At 45.5% G+C, this 17,396-nt stretch overlaps 5 protein-coding genes across 5 annotated transcripts; 4 read left to right on the top strand and 1 right to left on the bottom strand.

Annotated features, from left to right (window-relative positions):
• The first annotated feature begins 1,397 nt into the window (after positions 1 to 1,397).
• On the top strand, positions 1,398 to 3,311 carry C8R40DRAFT_276449 (survival protein sure-like phosphatase/nucleotidase). The gene is made up of 11 exons (XM_046234568.1): positions 1,398 to 1,544; positions 1,597 to 1,672; positions 1,723 to 1,770; positions 1,826 to 1,885; positions 1,943 to 1,995; positions 2,049 to 2,072; positions 2,135 to 2,197; positions 2,246 to 2,279; positions 2,332 to 2,681; positions 2,733 to 2,989; positions 3,052 to 3,311. Exons 1-10 carry the CDS (start codon positions 1,497 to 1,499, stop codon positions 2,949 to 2,951), a joined length of 975 nt encoding a protein of 324 aa, XP_046091817.1. The 5' UTR covers positions 1,398 to 1,496; the 3' UTR covers positions 2,952 to 2,989; positions 3,052 to 3,311.
• C8R40DRAFT_1165661 (concanavalin A-like lectin/glucanase domain-containing protein) lies at positions 3,020 to 4,718 on the bottom strand (the record flags this gene model as incomplete). Its single annotated transcript, XM_046230732.1, has 10 exons — positions 3,020 to 3,172; positions 3,218 to 3,300; positions 3,352 to 3,366; positions 3,420 to 3,560; positions 3,618 to 3,777; positions 3,836 to 3,952; positions 4,003 to 4,126; positions 4,182 to 4,310; positions 4,363 to 4,398; positions 4,453 to 4,718. 10 exons carry the CDS (start codon positions 4,716 to 4,718, stop codon positions 3,020 to 3,022), a joined length of 1,224 nt encoding a protein of 407 aa, XP_046091816.1.
• A 192-nt stretch (positions 4,719 to 4,910) lies between these two features.
• On the top strand, positions 4,911 to 10,716 carry C8R40DRAFT_276031 (phospholipid-translocating ATPase). Its single transcript, XM_046234566.1, has 15 exons — positions 4,911 to 5,243; positions 5,309 to 5,385; positions 5,650 to 6,561; positions 6,612 to 6,761; positions 6,813 to 7,032; positions 7,085 to 8,054; positions 8,102 to 8,424; positions 8,494 to 8,673; positions 8,731 to 8,808; positions 8,865 to 8,929; positions 8,982 to 9,065; positions 9,126 to 9,369; positions 9,432 to 9,527; positions 9,584 to 9,703; positions 9,755 to 10,716. Exons 1-15 carry the CDS (start codon positions 5,052 to 5,054, stop codon positions 10,370 to 10,372), a joined length of 4,329 nt encoding a protein of 1,442 aa, XP_046091815.1. The 5' UTR covers positions 4,911 to 5,051; the 3' UTR covers positions 10,373 to 10,716.
• A 1,247-nt stretch (positions 10,717 to 11,963) lies between these two features.
• C8R40DRAFT_1023691 (uncharacterized protein) lies at positions 11,964 to 12,122 on the top strand (the record flags this gene model as incomplete). The annotated part of the gene is made up of 1 exon (XM_046223044.1): positions 11,964 to 12,122. A coding segment is annotated over one exon (159 nt), but the record flags the coding sequence as incomplete, so codon positions are not given.
• Positions 12,123 to 12,892: 770 nt separating this feature from the next.
• C8R40DRAFT_1033422 (P-loop containing nucleoside triphosphate hydrolase protein) lies at positions 12,893 to 17,144 on the top strand (the record flags this gene model as incomplete). Its single annotated transcript, XM_046223339.1, has 14 exons — positions 12,893 to 13,156; positions 13,247 to 13,586; positions 13,645 to 14,264; positions 14,321 to 14,342; positions 14,392 to 15,022; positions 15,086 to 15,233; positions 15,284 to 15,304; positions 15,364 to 15,404; positions 15,469 to 15,615; positions 15,686 to 16,268; positions 16,329 to 16,546; positions 16,600 to 16,712; positions 16,773 to 16,897; positions 16,950 to 17,144. 14 exons carry the CDS (start codon positions 12,893 to 12,895, stop codon positions 17,142 to 17,144), a joined length of 3,468 nt encoding a protein of 1,155 aa, XP_046091813.1.
• Between the last annotated feature and the right edge of the window lie 252 nt (positions 17,145 to 17,396).

Below are 17,396 nucleotides of genomic sequence, written 5' to 3'. Positions count from 1 at the left end.
TGCAGGATAGGATAGGATAGGATAGTTAAATTATACTGGCTAGGTCCGCTTCCCGAACGACCAGTTTACCACACTGTACATCTTCTACATAGATTACAGTAATGGAACACACATTTCTACTACAGGGGGGCGATTATGTACTTTTCAGTCTTGATGAGGAAAAAGCAGAAAAAAAACCTCATGAAAAGTACACGGTCTTCCCTGCCTCAATAATGCATGCTGAGTAAAATCTATACAAATATCCACTTTCCAAACTCTGTGCTTTAGGCAAGTTGCAGTTCATATCAGTATGCACAAACACCATGATCCTTTGTTAGTAGACACATAAATACTTCCAGGAAAAACATTTGTTGCAGACACACCCATAAACCGGTGATGACAACAAGCCGGCACATCCGGGACGGAAAATGTGTCCGAGGTCAGACTTGTCATCATCGAGCTCGATGTCCAGAGTGCCAAATACATTGAATAGCCACCAGACTTGTAGATAGGATACAACAAGGCAATGCTGAGCCACAGATCGAATTTTGGAACAGCCCAATAACCAGAATGTGGTGGATTCAACAAGTACTTTTCGGATGACCTTTCTAAATTTCTCTTCTTCATGAAGAATCCCTCAAGCTCTTAGGTCTCGAGTCTAGTGGTTTTCCAGTTGAACAAACAATCTCCAAAACAGGGTATTCATCAACTACACTGATCAAACTTCCTTTGAAAAAGACAAACAACCAGGTCGCGTCGAACATTCACAAATCCATATATGATTTTATTCAATCTTTTTCTATCAACCTTGTCGAGACATTCTTTGGTGATCATATAACCTTGTCGAGACGTTCTTTGGTGATCATATAACCTTGTCGAGACATTCTTTGGTGATATTATATCCTTTCTATCGAGCTACTCTAACACCCCCACCAAGGCTTGTTTCGACGATTTTAGTCGTGCGAAAAGTCAAGATGGTGGTGGTTATGGCAGTGTAGCAGGTATATATGTCCACCAAGAGTAATGCATTGTCCCAAGGATGGTGTTCCTCCAGATGACGACTTCACAAAGTATGTCATAATCTGCATTGCACGCAACAGCCCAAGTGAAGGAATGGGCTTATACGAGGAACACAAGGAAGACAATGAAGACCATCGAGTTTCCTCCGGAGAAGCGAGCTAAATTGAAATGGTACAGAATATAAGTAGAACTTCGGACTGGTAGTTAATGTTTTAGAACTTGCCAGTCATTGCTTTTCGTGTAAAATGTATTCCTGTCCATCTAATGCTCTCGGGTATTGCAAGGAGGCACAGATCCATGAACCCCGACCAATCATTCAATATTGTGACTCCTGTAACATGTACAGTATGTTCCTAATATTTCTCTCTCATTTGATTTATTAGTGATTTTTTCAAGTGGTGCAATCGCCACCCGAAGGGACTATGATTGTCCCACAATCCCATGTTTATCAATTTACTCCGCGCTGATGAGTCAATTGATACTCCCTCTTGACATCGATGTCGGCGAACGCGAACACTAAAAGGAGACCTAGAGTCCTGTTGACAGTGAGCAAGCAGCGTTGATCACATCTAGCGGGGTCCATATCAGTGCACATAGAATGATGATGGTCCGCCGGATACTAAGGAGTCGCCGTACATTTTCGGTTTGTACAAGCATCTTACTGAACGCCTGGGTATGTTCATTCTTATCGCTCCATCCACCTCTCCAATAAATTATGACCAGGCTGGGATGTGGAAGTTGTGGTACCGAGCTCTCAGAAGTCCTGGATAGGTATGCATGATGTTGTCCCTGTCTGGTCACAGATTTCGAGTGCAGTCGAGAACAGGGAAGGCGTACCAGATCAAAGAAATAACGAAGGGATCATACTTTTACCCCACGAACCCAGGTCTCTATCTTCTTATCCACATACAACCATATGTTTTGACGCTGAATTGCAACACAGATGGAGAAGGAGAGATATCTCCCGTGTCACGTCCGCTGAAGGAAAATGAAGTGGTCAATATAGCTCTTTCACCAAATTCATTGCAATGTGCTAACATTATAATCAGGCTGAGTGGATTTTGCTGGACGCAGTATGTCTGCGTCTGTCTGTTTTTCCAGTTTACCTATTTTTCCAAATTTCCAAACCATGTAGACTCCAGCGACCTGCGCTAACATTGGTATCCATAATATCTATCCTAACGAGATTGATCTAGTGGTATGTGTACTCAGCTGTCAAGAATTCGTTTCCCCCAACTCTCCGTAGGTATCCGGGCCCAATCTTGGTCGCAATTCCTCATGTCAGTCATCTTTCGAAAAGGCTTATGTTCTTCCTGACCCTGTCATGCCCAGCGGCGTTCGCACTCTCATCTGGCACTGTCGGTGCAGCAATGTCCTCGTCTTTATCCAAAATTCGTTCCATTGCAATATCATACGGTACCGTCACCCATCCCACGCCGACCACGTACTTTGAACCAGCTCATATACTTGGTGCAAATATCATTGAACATCTCTGGCACACATGGGGTTCGGACGAATTTGGTCTCAAGAACAACGAAGTGGATCTGTATAATGTGAACATTCCCCTCATCGAGCCGATTCTCAGCAATGAAGGTCTTAAGATCTACTGGACGACGATGTGGCGAACAAGCTACGGACGCTTGTTCAAGCCTATTTCGGGTGATTCGCCTCAAAGCTCAAAGGTGAACCCCGCCGGACCAGATACTTCCACGTCGCCCGCTGAACAGATCCAGAGTTCAACGCCTACAGAAAGCTTAGTTTTCAAGTGGTCTCCAGCAATGGAGGGTTTAATTCGTCCTGATCACTCTTCGCTCGTCGTAGGAAGTGACGGTTGGGCTTTGCATCACGGCGCGGTCAGCGTAACACCCCTTAGAGCCAGCTTTGCAGAGCCTGTCGAGGGTATCCACCAGTTTGCCAACATCGAGGATAGAATATGGAAAGTAAGACTGTAGTCTACTGTGGATAGATATAATGGCATTTTGATTACAATGTAAGTACATAGGTAAAATGGTCCGACTCCTTAGATTATCACTGAAATCATGAAAAGCGCAGCGAATGCTATCACAGCGTCCCATCTCAGATTTGAACGTACAGTCACGGCTTTGCCTGTTATTTGACCGCTCAGGAGTTGCTTGCGATATACTTTGATGGAGTTTATACTCCAGGTAGCATTCTGTAGATAATGTCAAATGGGAATACCAACACAGATACTACTTACATCAAAATTGGATGGCTCCATTAGCTGCTCTGAGCATGTCCCTGGACAGCCTGATGTTGCGTATGAGTTGCCTGCCCAGTCGCCTGTAACGAGTCAGAGAAGGACAAATGATGATGTGTTCCATTGCGACTCACCGCAGAAAGTGATGTCTATATACAACGGTAATTTAGTTTTCGTATATCATCTCAACTTGATTACTTACCAAAAATAATGGAATGATTCACAAAGTTAGAGATGGGGTCGCATCCTCCGGGCTCTAGCGCCGCGACAGGATTGCCCCATCCTGACGGGTTTGGACTTCCTGCCTGGATATCCTGAGGGATCGCTGCGCGATAAAATGACCCTAAGTAAAGTGAGCAAGCTCAGCCACGGGCAGCATTAAATAACACAATTTGCTCACAGACTGCGATACCGTTCTCGTCCCACTTCATGGCGAAAACACCACCACCTTGTTGGTCAAAGAACGGGCCATATGAGGCTCGGCTCCATTCCGTGACACCGCAGCCGGCATTGTCGTTAGCATCGCCATCGCAATTGGTATTATTGACACCATTGGTTTGCTTTAGGAGCTGGTGTGAATCGCAGAATTGTGAAGACCAACTGGGGGGAAAAACGCACCACGATTGTGCCAGTAAAGTTGCCTTCTGGAGTTAGAGTGCAGTTGGGACCTGTGTGCCAAGTGACCTGGTTATGTTCGTTGTCGTGAACTCCTTCGATGATATCTATTTCCCCAGTCTAGAAGAAGTATCAAAATCATGATGTTCACAATGCGTGCGGAGACACACCAATGGCCAAGTGCCTCCTCCAACCGTCCAAAACGCTGGCCACACCCCACAACCCCAAGGTGCTTGGTTGGTATCCAAGATGAAAAGTCCAGTATTGTATTGCTTGTTACTGGATATTCGGACACTGTACGAAAGATTGTCAACAAATCATTCCGCGGAAGCAGATTAAGCACTGTAACCTATTCCGATTTACTCCCTCATCCAAGGTCGTCGTGTTATCACCTTTCATGATCACAACACCGTTGTCCTGTACATATGCCAAACCTTCCGAAAAGGCAGCGGTTGCATTAAGAAAGTTCACAGTTCCGCTAACAAAGATACTTAGGATGGAGCCGAAGGATGCCGATCTTCTACACGTACTGCGTTGGATCTGCACCAGTATAGAAGGAAAAGTTGCTAGGGTCGTGTCAGAAGGAAATAAAGGTCACAATGGAAGGAACCCGCACGCACTCGAAAAAGGTACTTCCGGAATACTCGTCTTCGGGCAGCCAAAGAAAGGTCGTGCCATTCGGATTGACATCAAGAGCACTGGGGGAATAAGATCTCGATTGGAGATTCGGGCTGGGAGGCAACCATGATAGGTTCAGCGAAGGCAATATTGAGCGAATTCTGGATCGGATGGAATTTGTTGACGGCCTAAATGATCTACCAAAATTTGGTGAAGCCAATGTCGTGTGGATCAAGAAGGCAGCGAAAAAGAGCTGGTCGTAATACATGAGCCAAAAGTCGTGAATGTAGATCGTAATTTAAGCAAAGATTCAGAAACTCGTGTTTGCCCGGAGGCTTGATGCAAGTTGGAGCCATTTTACGCGCTCAAAACACGTTTTGCCACCACTTTTCCTAAGCGCCCAAAAGCTTCGGACCGAGTAGCTTCAGCCAAGCTTATCAAAGCCGGTCATTCTCGCTGACGATATTTCCGTCAGTGTCCACAATGTCGGTTTAACATTCGCTGTGCTTCCAGGCGTTTCTCTTTCTTTACCTCTACATTCACGAGCTGCTACGACTCATAACATTATTCTCCCATACGACTTCGAATAAGCTGGACCGCAATGGCGCCTTCCAAAAGAAACCGTTTCTTAGAATTCTACACCAAGCTCGCTTCCTTCAATGTTGAAAACCTCTTTGTTAATAAAAGAAAGCCGGGACCCCCTAGGAGGATATTCGTCAGTGCAGATCTTCCTCAGGATTATTGGGATAACAAAGGGAAGGCGAAACCTGAGCACGTCTATAACACGAACCAGGTGAGTCTTTTGAACCGATTACCCTTCAATCATTTCAAGGTCTGATACAACATGATTTTTGCTAGGTCATCACATCTAAATATACCCTGTTAACCTTCCTACCCCGAAATCTACTGGAGCAATTTAGAAGGATTGCAAATGTGTGAGTACTGATCCACATTCACCTGGAGCTAGATCCGGTACATCGTCGTGATTTATAGCTGGAATAAATGCACCTTGAGGCTCGCTTGAATGTTCCAAGGTGTACTTGCTGTTTGAAAGGTCAAAGCGGCCGAAGTTCACAAAGTTATTCTGTGCTCTCATTTACCTTTAACGATGAAAGTTCAAATGAAGTCGTCTCACTTCCAGTTGCACTGGCAATCGTCTTCCGCGTCCATAATTATGTTTCTGACCTTATTCACAACAGCTTCTTTCTTTTGATTGCTGTGCTTCAATTCTTTGGCGTCTTCAACACGATTTCTCCAGGATTGGTTATCTTACCTCTACTCATCGTTGTGGGCATCACTGCAGTTAAGGACGGCTATGAGGATGTGAAGCGGCATCAGAGCGATAGGCGAGTCAACCACACCTCAGTGATGGTACTGTCTAGCAGCGAATGGAACAATCCCAACATAATGCAGCCCAAAAGCCGAACATTTGTGCGGGGACTGATTCCAAAACGTTTACGACCTCAGGCTGTGAAACCGAACACAGTGAACGTTGAAAGGACTGGAGGCGTTAGTGATGGCTCCAATCAGGACCAGCTTGCTATGTTCCCAGAAGATGTTGAATTTGACGAAGAAATCCCAGAACATGAGCGACGATTTTCGTTCCACAGTCATCATGTAAAACGGCCTCATTGGAAAACCATCATTTGGGAAGATGTCTGCGTAGGCGATATCGTAAAGATTCGTGACAACGAGTCTTTTCCTGCGGATATCCTCATTTGCGCCACTTCAGAAGACGAGAATGTCGCTTTCGTAGAGACGAAAAACCTTGATGGAGAGACTAATCTCAAATCCCGAACATCAGTCCCCGAATTAATTCACATGCGCACTGCCGCAGCCTGCGCGAATAAGGAGAATGCGTTTAGCATCGAATTGGACCGACCTGATAACAACATGTTCCGGTTAAATTCGACAGTCAATATCGCTCACGCAACTCCCTCTCGCGTCTCCGCGGATATGAGCAACATACTTCTTCGTGGGACAGTGCTTCGGAATACCAGCTGGGTTATTGGCGTGGTTTTGTTCACTGGCGAAGATACAAAGATTGTACAGAACTCAGGTGGAACGCCTAGCAAACAGAGTAAGGTTGAAAGACAAATGAATCCACAAGTGTACGTTTCATTTATGTATGATTGTCCTTCTTGACTACATTGGATTTTAGGATTCTGAATCTCATCCTGCTCGCCATGATGGCAACTGCTTGCGCCATCGTTGACTCGGTTCTCGAGAAGAGAGATTACCCTGGCGGTGCCCCATGGTTATATGATGACAACACTTCAGGCGACAACCCGTCGATTAACGGACTAATAACGTGCGCTTTCTCGTAGATGCTGCTTATTCAAACACTTACCAAAGCTTCCAGTTGGGCCTTTGCATTGATAACCTTTCAGAATATTGTTCCGATCTCTCTGTATATATCCATTGAAGCAGTTCGAACGTGTCAAGCGGCTTTTATCTACTTTGACTCGCATATGGTTTACGAGAAAACCGGTCAAACAACATTGGCAAGATCGTGGAATCTGTCCGATGACTTGGGGCAAATCGAGTACATATTCTCTGACAAAACCGGCACTTTGACTCAAGTAAGTCATAATCCACCGTTGGCGGCGTATAACTTATTCTATCATCACCTAGAACTCCATGGTGTTCCGACAGTGTTCTATCGGAGGCCAGATATATACTGGTGATCCCGAAGACGATTCATCTCCAAAGGCTAGGGAAAGCATTCCATCCAATTCAGATTCGATATCCGAGGACGCTCCGGACCTTCCGACCAAAGAAACTGCGGCTGCGACCGGCAAGCAGCCGTTCTTTCATTCAAACAAACTGTCCAAGGATATCTCCACCATCCTTCATTCTGACTCGACCTCTCCAAACGCAGCTCTTGCACGCGCATTGAATGGATTCTTCACTGTCCTTGCTCTATGTCACACTGTACTCACATCCGTAGACCCAGACACCGGAAAGATCGAATACAAAGCTCAATCTCCCGACGAAGCGGCTCTCGTGAAGGCTGCAGCCGATGTTGGCTATGTTTTTCGAGGACGCGAAAGAGAGATATTATATCTTCAGACACCTTTTACAAATGACAAGGATCACCTTGCAGATCAAAAGGATAAGTATGAAAAATACGAGCTTCTCAACATTTTAGAATTCAACAGTACCCGAAAGCGAATGAGTGTGGTTCTCAGGAGATTAGACGGGGATGACGGCCGTGTGTTCTTATTGATGAAGGGCGCAGATAATGTCGTATTCGACCGATTAAAAGCAGGGGTTGACCAGCCACTTAAGGATCAGACAGAGATGCATTTAAGCGAATTCGCCAATGAAGGCTTACGCACGCTCACTTTGGCGTATAAAATCGTCTCCGACCAGGAGTATGAAGCGTGGTCTCATAGGTACCACGAGGCTACAGTGGCTTTGGACAACAGGGAAGAGAAGATAGATGCTGTTTCTGACGAGCTGGAGCAGAATCTCCGTCTTCTCGGCGCTACTGCCATTGAAGACAAGTTACAAGAAGGAGTCGCAGAGACTATCGCAGATTTAAAAAGGGCTGGGATCAAAATCTGGGTTGCTACCGGGGACAAACTGGAAACCGCTATCGGTATGTACCAACTGTTACCTGATCTGTTGTCACTGACACTCGTCTAGCCATTGGACATAGCACAAACCTCATCGGAAGTGATTCCAATATCGTTGTAATTAGAGGGGGGCATGGTAGTTCTCGTCCGGTGTATGGGCAGATGGTCAGTGCCGTGCAAGAGTTCTTCCCCGAAAGCGGAATCTTGGATGACAATGGGGCAGTCACTCCAGGTGTACTTCATCGTCAGCAGTCTAACTCATCTATTCATGATGTTCAACGTCTTATTCCTCTGCAACGTGTCCAAACTGGTATCAGCTCGATCGTCGGATCCGATAATGGTTCCAGACCTGGAGGCTTTATTCTCGTCATAGATGGCGCAGCTTTGGGCGACGTGAGTCGTTTTCTCTTGCTCGTCGCATTAGCAAAGAATTTTGCGCTAATCAGTCCTCTATGTTTACAGGCGTTCGCTGACGAAAACAACAAAGATCTCCTTCTGCGTCTAGCAATGCTATGCGAAGGAGTGATATGTTGTCGGGTTTCGCCCTTACAGAAGGCACTCGTTGTGAAGTTGGTCAAGGACGGTTTGGGGGCGATGACTCTCGCAATCGGGGATGGTGCTAACGACGTTAGCATGATACAGGTTAGTCCACAAATCGCATCAATGTTCCATGTTATGAGATCGATGCATGTTTCACAGGCTGCAGATGTAGGTGTGGGCATTTCCGGTGAAGAAGGTCTGCAGGCTGTCAACTCCTCCGACTATGCTATTGCACAGGTGAATAATCAATATGAACATGTTATCCTAAACTGTTGCCCAAAAATTCTCCATAGTTCCGTTTTCTGAAAAGGCTGCTTCTTGTACACGGGCATTGGTCGTATGCACGTAATGGTAACATGTACGTTGTCCACTTGCATCAGCTTTCGAGCTCCCTCTCAAAATGCTTCCAGGATCTTGAATTTCTTCTATAAGAACATTGTATGCATAGGGGTTTTATGGTGGTTCCAGATTTACGATGCATGGAGTTCCGCTTAGTGAGTATTTTACTTGCATTGTAATCAGTTGGGCTACTACTAATTCACTGGACTACCAAGTGCTTTCGAATACACCTATCTTCTGTTCTGGAACTCGTTTTGGACGATCGCACCGGTAATTGCTATAGGCATATTTGATAGGATAGCTGGTCAGTGCTTCGCCAATCGCAGAAGCTTAAGTAAACGACGACACCCAGATTCTCATATCCTCATGGCACTCCCTGAACTGTACCGTTTCGGCCGCGAAGGCTCGTGGTTCTCGATGAAATGGTTCGTGCTGTATATGTTGGATGGCGTCTATCAAGTATGTTCATCACAATTGTTTTTTGTACTTCAACTCGAGAATATTGAGAAATCTGTTCGCAGTCTACCATCATCTACTTCTTGATTAACTACACCTATTCTTCTACGCCAACATCTCGGAGTGACGGTTATGGTCAATATCAATATGAGTTCACCACGGTAAGCAGTTTTTTCTTCCCAGGGCCTTCCTCTCAAATCATCTGCGCCTTGCGCAGACTATGGTTTTCTCAGCGGTCTTAGTCGCTAATTTGTTCAATGGATTGAACACTGCTGTTTGGACTGGCTGGGTTTTCTTTGCGGTTTTCATAGGCATCATCCTCGTTTGGATCTATACGGTGAGTTGCTACTATTCTTCGGCGAGGATAACTAGCTGATACAAGCTTTAGGCGATTTACGACCTCATATCACCTGGTTGGTTCTATACGCCTGTATATGGCAACAACATCTTCGTATTTCATTCAGCATACTTCTGGCTGTGTCTCCCGCTCACTGTCTGTCTCGCACTCGCCCCTCGGTATATCCTCAAAGCATACAAATTCATTTTCACGCCGGATGATCTCGATATCATGCGTTGGGCGAATAAGATCAATCCTGATAGGGATTATGCAAAGGAAGCCTATCTGCATAACGGTCTAGCAGCTCTGAGAAGGAGTTCAAGTCGGGCGATATCTACTCGTGATGTTGAGGGATCCGCCAGTAACCTTTCGCTTCATACGACAGACTCCTACAGGCGATCGCGTTCCGCACTTCCTGGTCCACAGCAGTCGACAGCTTCCTTTTCCGCAAGCAGGACAGATATGTCTACTGGTATACGCTCGGTGCATCGTGGGTTCGACTTTTCCGCTGAAGAAGGCGGGCCGGCGATGCGGAGAATGCAGAGCAATCTGTCGGAGAGGAGAGGTAACTCACAATTGGGAGGTCCAAAGGCAAAGAGCGGATCTAAACGATCACGAGTACTGTCCCTCATCAAACGTAAACCTAACGTTCATGCGCCTCCAACGTAGATCGTTCTATCTATCCATTTATTCACTGGGACCTTTTTATTGTATACACACTAGTACTTTTTTCTTCACTATATCCTTCGATATCCTACTCACACCTTATCGTGTACACAAGGTAAACATACAGATCCTAATTATACTCCACGTATAATATATAGACGACATGCGTTATTTTTCTTCATACTCTAGTTTTTATTGTATCTTTTCGCCTCGACCTGTATGTAACTTGTAGTATGTATACTGAGGAAAAACTCAATTTTGTCGGCGGTACAGACAGTTTTGTTCCAGTACGCTAGAGTTGCAATCTATCTGTCAAATAGATGGATAGACAGATAGATAAATGCAGCTCCGTCTCAGTGTCACTGAATCAATTGTGAATAACTGGAAATCTTGAAATGTAAGTTACCTGCAGAATGTTAAATAAGGCTTGAACTTGAATGCCCCAGGCCAAGCCGTATTGGCGACCCAGAGATCTGACATATTTGCACATCACAATCCTATTCGCGAAATACGCTGGAACAAGCAACTATGACGGCTATGGTGAGAGATCTTGTATAATTTGGATCGTGCCGCAACGGTTGCTACTTCATTTATTTTGATGATGATGATTCTTTCAATCTTTCTCGCCTTCTACTACCTCGACGGTAAACAACCTGGTATGTTTAACAATATTTTTTGCTTTCTTGCTAACATCGCAGTAGGCCTTCAATCTGAGATAACTATAACTATCGCTGTCGACTGGCGTTGTGTTTCTCTACGCCGACTGCAGTCCATTCTTTAATCCATGCTAAATGAACAACGACCACGACACTTACCCGCTGCGCGGGAATTCCTTCGCAAACGACGTCCATTCCTAGATCCTAGAGCCACAGCGGTCGCTACGGTTGATGGCGAAGTTGAATCCTTGACCGGACCTGTAACACTCACCGAAATCTCCACCATCTCTGCTGCAACAACTTCGAGCAGTTCCAGACTTTCCACTACTGTCAAAAGTTCGACGCCATCGACTATTGCTAGTGCGTCTGTATCAAGCGCCTCTATCATACGGTCCTCGTCTTCAACCTTGTCATCAACGATCTCCTCCTTCTCTCAGTTCACTTCTGTCTCAACGACCTCAGTTTCACCTTCTGCCTCAGCTGTAGCCAGCTCATCAGCAACATCAACAGGTTCGACTGAGAATGTGATCGGCGCCGAGTCAAACGGGAGCACCTCTGAACTCAGCGGAGGTGCCGTCGCAGCCATAGCTATCGGTGTTTTAGTTTTGGTGACCGCTGCTGCTGTTCTTATTGGACGCCGATGCATGGTGATGCGCAGGCAGCGGAAGCGAACCACCGCGAGATGGCTCAATGGATTCTCTGCTCCCAACCCTGAAGCTTTCATCGTCCCCGATAGAGCCAGTGCACAACCAACGATGAGCATGGTAAATCCCAGCTATGGAGATGGATATGCGTATACTCCCACATTGAACGGTGCTGGCAATGGTACGAGGGGTGCAGTCGCAGGTTTCGCCGCTCCCGCAACCCCTGCGGCTTCGTACAATAACGCTCCGACAACTCCTGGCCTCACTCCTCGGACCGCTATTTCTAATGTTGTCAACCGAGCAGCCGTGCGATGCACATTTGTTCCGAATCTACCAGATGAACTGACAGTTCTGAACGGAGAGGTGCTGAACGTTTTGCAAGAGTATGATGATGGGTGGGTATTTTGTTCGAATGGTAAGGGAGAGACGGGCATGGTTCCATTAGAATGCTTAGCCTACGAGACAAGTTCAGATTTCTGGGGTGAAAGGCTCATGGCAGGCTCAAGACGAGTCAGTAGCATAAGTGGAAGGGTTTGAGGTCTTTCGTAACAGTTTGCTGTAACTATCCTGTTTTATTTTGGTCAGACTGTGACGGTAAGTACATAGTTTCGCTCACGCAAATAACCGCTCTTTTTCTCTTCTCTCTTTCGGAATCCGTCACGCATACATATGTTATTATTGCTCCGCTTCTCCTTCGATTATTCTTTCACATTCATTTTGGGCCTCAACCATAGTCTTTTGATTTGACGTTGGCTGTTTTGACGAATGACACTGTATCATCGATATTATTATCTGTTTTACATATTTCACCCAGTATGTGTTTTTCCGAAATTGAAGCGTTGTAACTCTGGGTCTTAGTCCACATAGTAGTGTATCGTGGCTGGGAAGTGCATTGATTCTCACGGTGACAAAGCTGTGTATTTTTCAGCTTTCTTTCGTTCCTCCACAAGATGAATACTTCTATCTGTTTGTGTGGTTGTCTCCCGTATTCTGCAAAGTCCCCCCGCTCTATTACCTCTGCGTCGTCAAGCCCGTTTGCTCTATGCAACCTTCTGCAAGCAGGAACAGTTCAAATTGAACTGAAGTCTAAAAATATGCTGTGCTGCAATACTCATGCTGAAGACGGCTGGCATCTCTTCAATGAAGTTGACCTCAATGGCAAGGTCCAGGCGTCTTCTGAGAACCTGATCGAGTCCCTCCAAATATTAACAAGCCAGCGATTAATGGTTGCGACTTTCTGTGTTAACAATGTGCATTCGGACATGCCATCACTCGTGATCCGAATTTATCTTGTACCATACGATTTGCCTGGCATGAATGGAAGTTTGAGCTACCATGCTCGAAAGCGTGAAAACGCTCAAGGGCATGGCCTAGCTAGGCGACACATGTCAATATTGCTTCCACAAATCCGCCGAGATCAATCAAGTTGGAGTTTCGGAACTGCAGACTTGAATCACAACCCTCCCTCGATATTGAGTAATTTAACTGTAAGTCTTTCGAGTCTTTCTTTGCTGTCTATCTACCCGCTGTGGGTTCGATACTTGCACCGACATTTGACTCATTTGGTCGTTTCCCAGGACCGAAAACAGCTTGCTGAAATATATGCGAATATTCCCTCACCCACTCCAGGAAAACTAAAAAACAGCTCGTCTCTGGTGTCACGACTATTGGATCCTGGTGATGCTATTGGGGAGAGTTTAGGGCTACGATCGTTGTTGCTCCGCTATCAGCGAGAGTCCGTGGCAACAATGCTAGAACGCGAGGAACACGCCCATCTGAGCACACCCAATCCGCTTTACTTGACGTTGAAGACTATGGACGGAAGTATATTTTATTATCAGCCGGGTACAACGGAAATTTTACGGGAAAAGAGTATGGTCTCGTTGCCACCTGGTGGTGTGCTTTGTGAAGAGTTAGGTATGATGCTCTTATCTCAACAGTGCTCAATCCCTGTCCCTTACTGATTTGGACTTAGGAACTGGAAAAACTCTTATAATACTGGCTCTCGTCCTTGGGACAATGAAACAGCTTTCAAAACCAGAAGAGTCAGTCATCGACACTCGACCAGTCTTGACCCCTCTAGCCTTCCAACGCTTTCCCTCTGGTGAAATTTCTTCACTCCGAGAACGATTCCCACGGAAAGCAAAGATGACTGAAGTGAGCTCAGAATCTCGAGTACCCTCATTTCGAGAGCTCTTACTTCATCAACTCTGCTCCAATCCTGATATCCGTGTCCCCGACACAAGCACGGCGACAGGTGTAGCCCTAAAGGAAAGACAGCGGCATCTTTCCGAAACATTCGATCTACCAGCGTTCGAATCATTGCGGAAATTGCAGAAGGAAAACCTTCCCTTCTATTTCCACTTTCAGGATGATTACACTCTCACCGATTTTCGTACAAGCGATCGTGGTCGAGATAATCCCGGACCTCGAGTAATGTATCTCTCAGTTGCAACACTGATTGTAGTTCCCCCTAACTTGATTAGTCAATGGGACAGGGAGATCCACAAGCATTGCAAAGAGATGCCCAGGGTCCTCATAGTACGATCAAACACAGTCCTTCCTTCAGCAAGGGATCTTGCTGCGAACTACGATGTATGGTTTGGCTCCCGTACGGATGTTTGATAATCTGATTGATATCTTGTTTGCAGATTATCCTCATAACGTACTCAAGTAAGATGTCGTTATCCATTTCTGCAACGTTGATGTAGAACTTGAATAGGATTTTGCGATGAAGACCGAAAAGCTAACATTGCTAATGCTCATACTTGGAAATTGTGCAAGTGTTTCGGAATAGAAGATTTCTGCATTTCTCCTCGATGCAGATGCAAACCACCAGACATCTCGCCACTGTTGCAAATACGGTGGAAACGACTCGTCATTGACGAGGGACATATCTCTTCATCGCTTTCGACACGATTTACCCCTTTCGCGCAGCAAGTCAGCGTGCAGGCAAGATGGATTGTTACCGGAACACCTACGACAAATCTGCTTGGCTTGAGCTTTGGGGAGTCGGGCACTGAGGAGATCAACGAAAGTCCAAAACATACGCCACCTCAGTCACTATCAGAGTTAGAAGATGAATGCTCTTTATTGAATAGCGGTGAGCGGTTTGAGCTATCCCTGGCCAAACCTCATACATGTATCTCAGCTCGTATCTGGAATGCTTCCGACAATCGAGATATCACTAAATTAATGACCATGATCTCCCAATTCATCGGTGTCAAGTTTTTAGCGGATGGTCAAGTAATTAGGACGCACATTAAGGATGCGTTGTTTACCGAAAAGGGTCCTCTGCCAGGGGGGGTTGATATTCTAGTTCAGATCATGAGAGAAATGATGATTCGGCATCAGTTTGTCGTTTGTGCAATTTTATCTGAATACACTCACCAACTACTGTTGTGTGCTACCTGCAGAATTTCTGATGTAGAGAAGGAAATTACCCTCCCCAAGCTTACTCAAGAGTCTGTATTGTTAGATCTGGATCCACTCATGACCATATCCTACAATGCTTTACAAGCTGGGATAGCACTCAATGCAATAGACTCTGAACGCAAAGACCGAGTACGTATACAAGTCTCTAACAAACAGGAGCTGATATGGATGATTTATAGGATTATCTATTCCACCCTACTGTAAGTTCATGTCCGTCTCTGCTTTGTGGCAACTTACCAATGCATGAAGGTTCTTACAGAATGCTGAATATCTCCAACTTACAGTAAAAAATATGTCACAGTATGTAATGCTAACTTTCAAGTTGATTATTACATTTCGACACAGGATAACTCACTACACCCAGATTGATGTTTTGGTCGGTAGATTCGAAACTCTACAATATCAAGGATATCGTTAAACAGGCCGAAGAATTACTATCGAAAGTCAAAGAAGGGAAAAAGGATATACCTGAGTGTGATGTAGTTCAAGTGCGAAAAGCACTGAAGCACTCGTGAATATGATCCGAACCCATCTCACAGACCTCTAATACTGATTAGATTCTTCCTTCGTGCAATGCATAGCCGTATAGCCTCTCAAAATAATCTTTGGAACCTGATTCAAATGCATGATTACATGCCCTATTTTGTTATCAATATTCCTTCTCCAATCCTGAAGGAATGGTCTGGACTACCTGATCATCTTATCCCCGCGGACCGTCTCCTCCAACTGCAGCAGCGAGTTCATCGTTGGCCTCTAAGTGACGAGGTTCAACTATGCTCCTTCGGACGGGAAATGGGCGAAATTGATGTCCGGCATCGTCTCATTCTTGAAGAGCTCACGCAGAAGAAAGAGAAACGAAAAGAAAAAGAAAAGAAGCCAGCTTTTCCTGTCGTTTCGAGCGATTTCAAAACACGGACTGCAAAAAAGAAAGCATCATCAAATGATCGGGACCATCGGATACGTGAAATGCGGAAAGATTTACAGGCCTCATTGGCTCGCCTTGATGCACTCGAGGAAAACGGAAGTCCAGCTGGCTCCAGCTCCCTCAAGATCAAGATTCCTGCAAGTATGAATCGGAACTCCATTTTGCTGCATCAGTCACCAGTTGCCCATGCCCATGTCCAGAGCACTGCTTCGAGTAAGCTCAACTACATCTTAGAGGAGGTGAAACCCATTTGGATCATGTATCCATCAATGTTTACTCAATCTTCTCATACGCTACAGGTCCAGAAACACTCTGTGGAAGAAAAGTTCCTGATCTTTTCTGACTCCCCGTTGACTCTATCCCACATTCATGAGGCCCTTAACCTCCTCCAAGTCAAGAATCTACAATTTACAAGTCAGACTTCAGCCTTGGAGCGAGAGCAACTTGTCCTGACCTTCGAAACTTCGACCACTTTTCGAGTCTTTCTCATGGAACTGAAACACGGAGCCCGAGGCTTGTGAGTGTAATAATCATGGTGCCAATCTTTTATTTGGGTCAACGCATTCACAGAAACTTGGTCTCTGCGTCGCGAGTCATATTCTGCGAGCCAGTATGGCAGGCTGATGTTGAATCCCAAGCAATAAAGCGAGCACATCGTATTGGTCAAGTCAAGCCTGTCACCGGTACGTACCGTACATAGGGATTCCGGTCAATGAGATTCAAGGAGCGTTTTTCTTTTAAAGTGAAAACCCTAGTCATACAGGGAACCGCCGAAGAGAAGATGATGGAACGACGGCAACAGCTAAAAAGCATCCCAGGCAAGGCGCCAAAACTTTTAGAGGAAGCAGGAATGCGACATTTCATTGCAGTAAGCTGACGCCAATATCGACGACAGGACAGATCATTCATAAATCTTTCAGAATCCGGAGTTCATCGAATCCCATGGCCACCCTGGAGTGGCCACACCGCGAGGCAACTTTCCACTGTTCCGTCTTCCTCATCTTAACGAATCGTCACCACAAATTACAACCAGCCATAAACGAGTGCGTTTAGAGGAACCAGTCCAATCGTCAGACACCGCACAGAAAAATAGAAAAACTGTACGCTTTGTTTGATTGATTTGCATGTATGGTTGGCGAATGCACTTGTGGCTGCTGGTCAAGTTTCGAGAGGCGACTTTGGAGCCGGAAAGTGCGACGATATTTAGGATCTTTGTGACATAGATGGGGCGGGAAGGCATAAAAGATAGGAATAGAGAAGCTCATATAGTAATCGTGAACCAGCCACAAGTCTGGGACCATGATATCCAGTATGATAATAATACAAATAATCGATCTCACTGTTATGTCACTCTCCGAAGTCATTTT

Source organism: Lentinula edodes (genome assembly GCF_021015755.1).
Source record: "Lentinula edodes strain Le(Bin) 0899 ss11 chromosome Unknown C8R40scaffold_2, whole genome shotgun sequence".
In the NCBI taxonomy this organism is placed as follows: Eukaryota; Fungi; Basidiomycota; class Agaricomycetes; order Agaricales; family Omphalotaceae; genus Lentinula; species Lentinula edodes.
This window is presented reverse-complemented; position numbering and strand designations above follow the sequence as displayed.

Coding starts and splice junctions, on each gene's coding strand:
- C8R40DRAFT_276449 (XM_046234568.1), top strand. CDS start 1,497: ATGTCGGCGAACGCGAACACTAAAAGGAGACCTAGAGTCCTGTTGACA. Junction 1,673..1,722: donor GCATCTTACTGAACGCCTGG/GTATGTTCATTC, acceptor AATTATGACCAG/GCTGGGATGTGGAAGTTGTG. Junction 1,886..1,942: donor CTTTTACCCCACGAACCCAG/GTCTCTATCTTC, acceptor ATTGCAACACAG/ATGGAGAAGGAGAGATATCT.
- C8R40DRAFT_276031 (XM_046234566.1), top strand. CDS start 5,052: ATGGCGCCTTCCAAAAGAAACCGTTTCTTAGAATTCTACACCAAGCTC. Junction 6,762..6,812: donor TCGATTAACGGACTAATAAC/GTGCGCTTTCTC, acceptor CAAAGCTTCCAG/TTGGGCCTTTGCATTGATAA. Junction 8,809..8,864: donor CCGACTATGCTATTGCACAG/GTGAATAATCAA, acceptor AATTCTCCATAG/TTCCGTTTTCTGAAAAGGCT.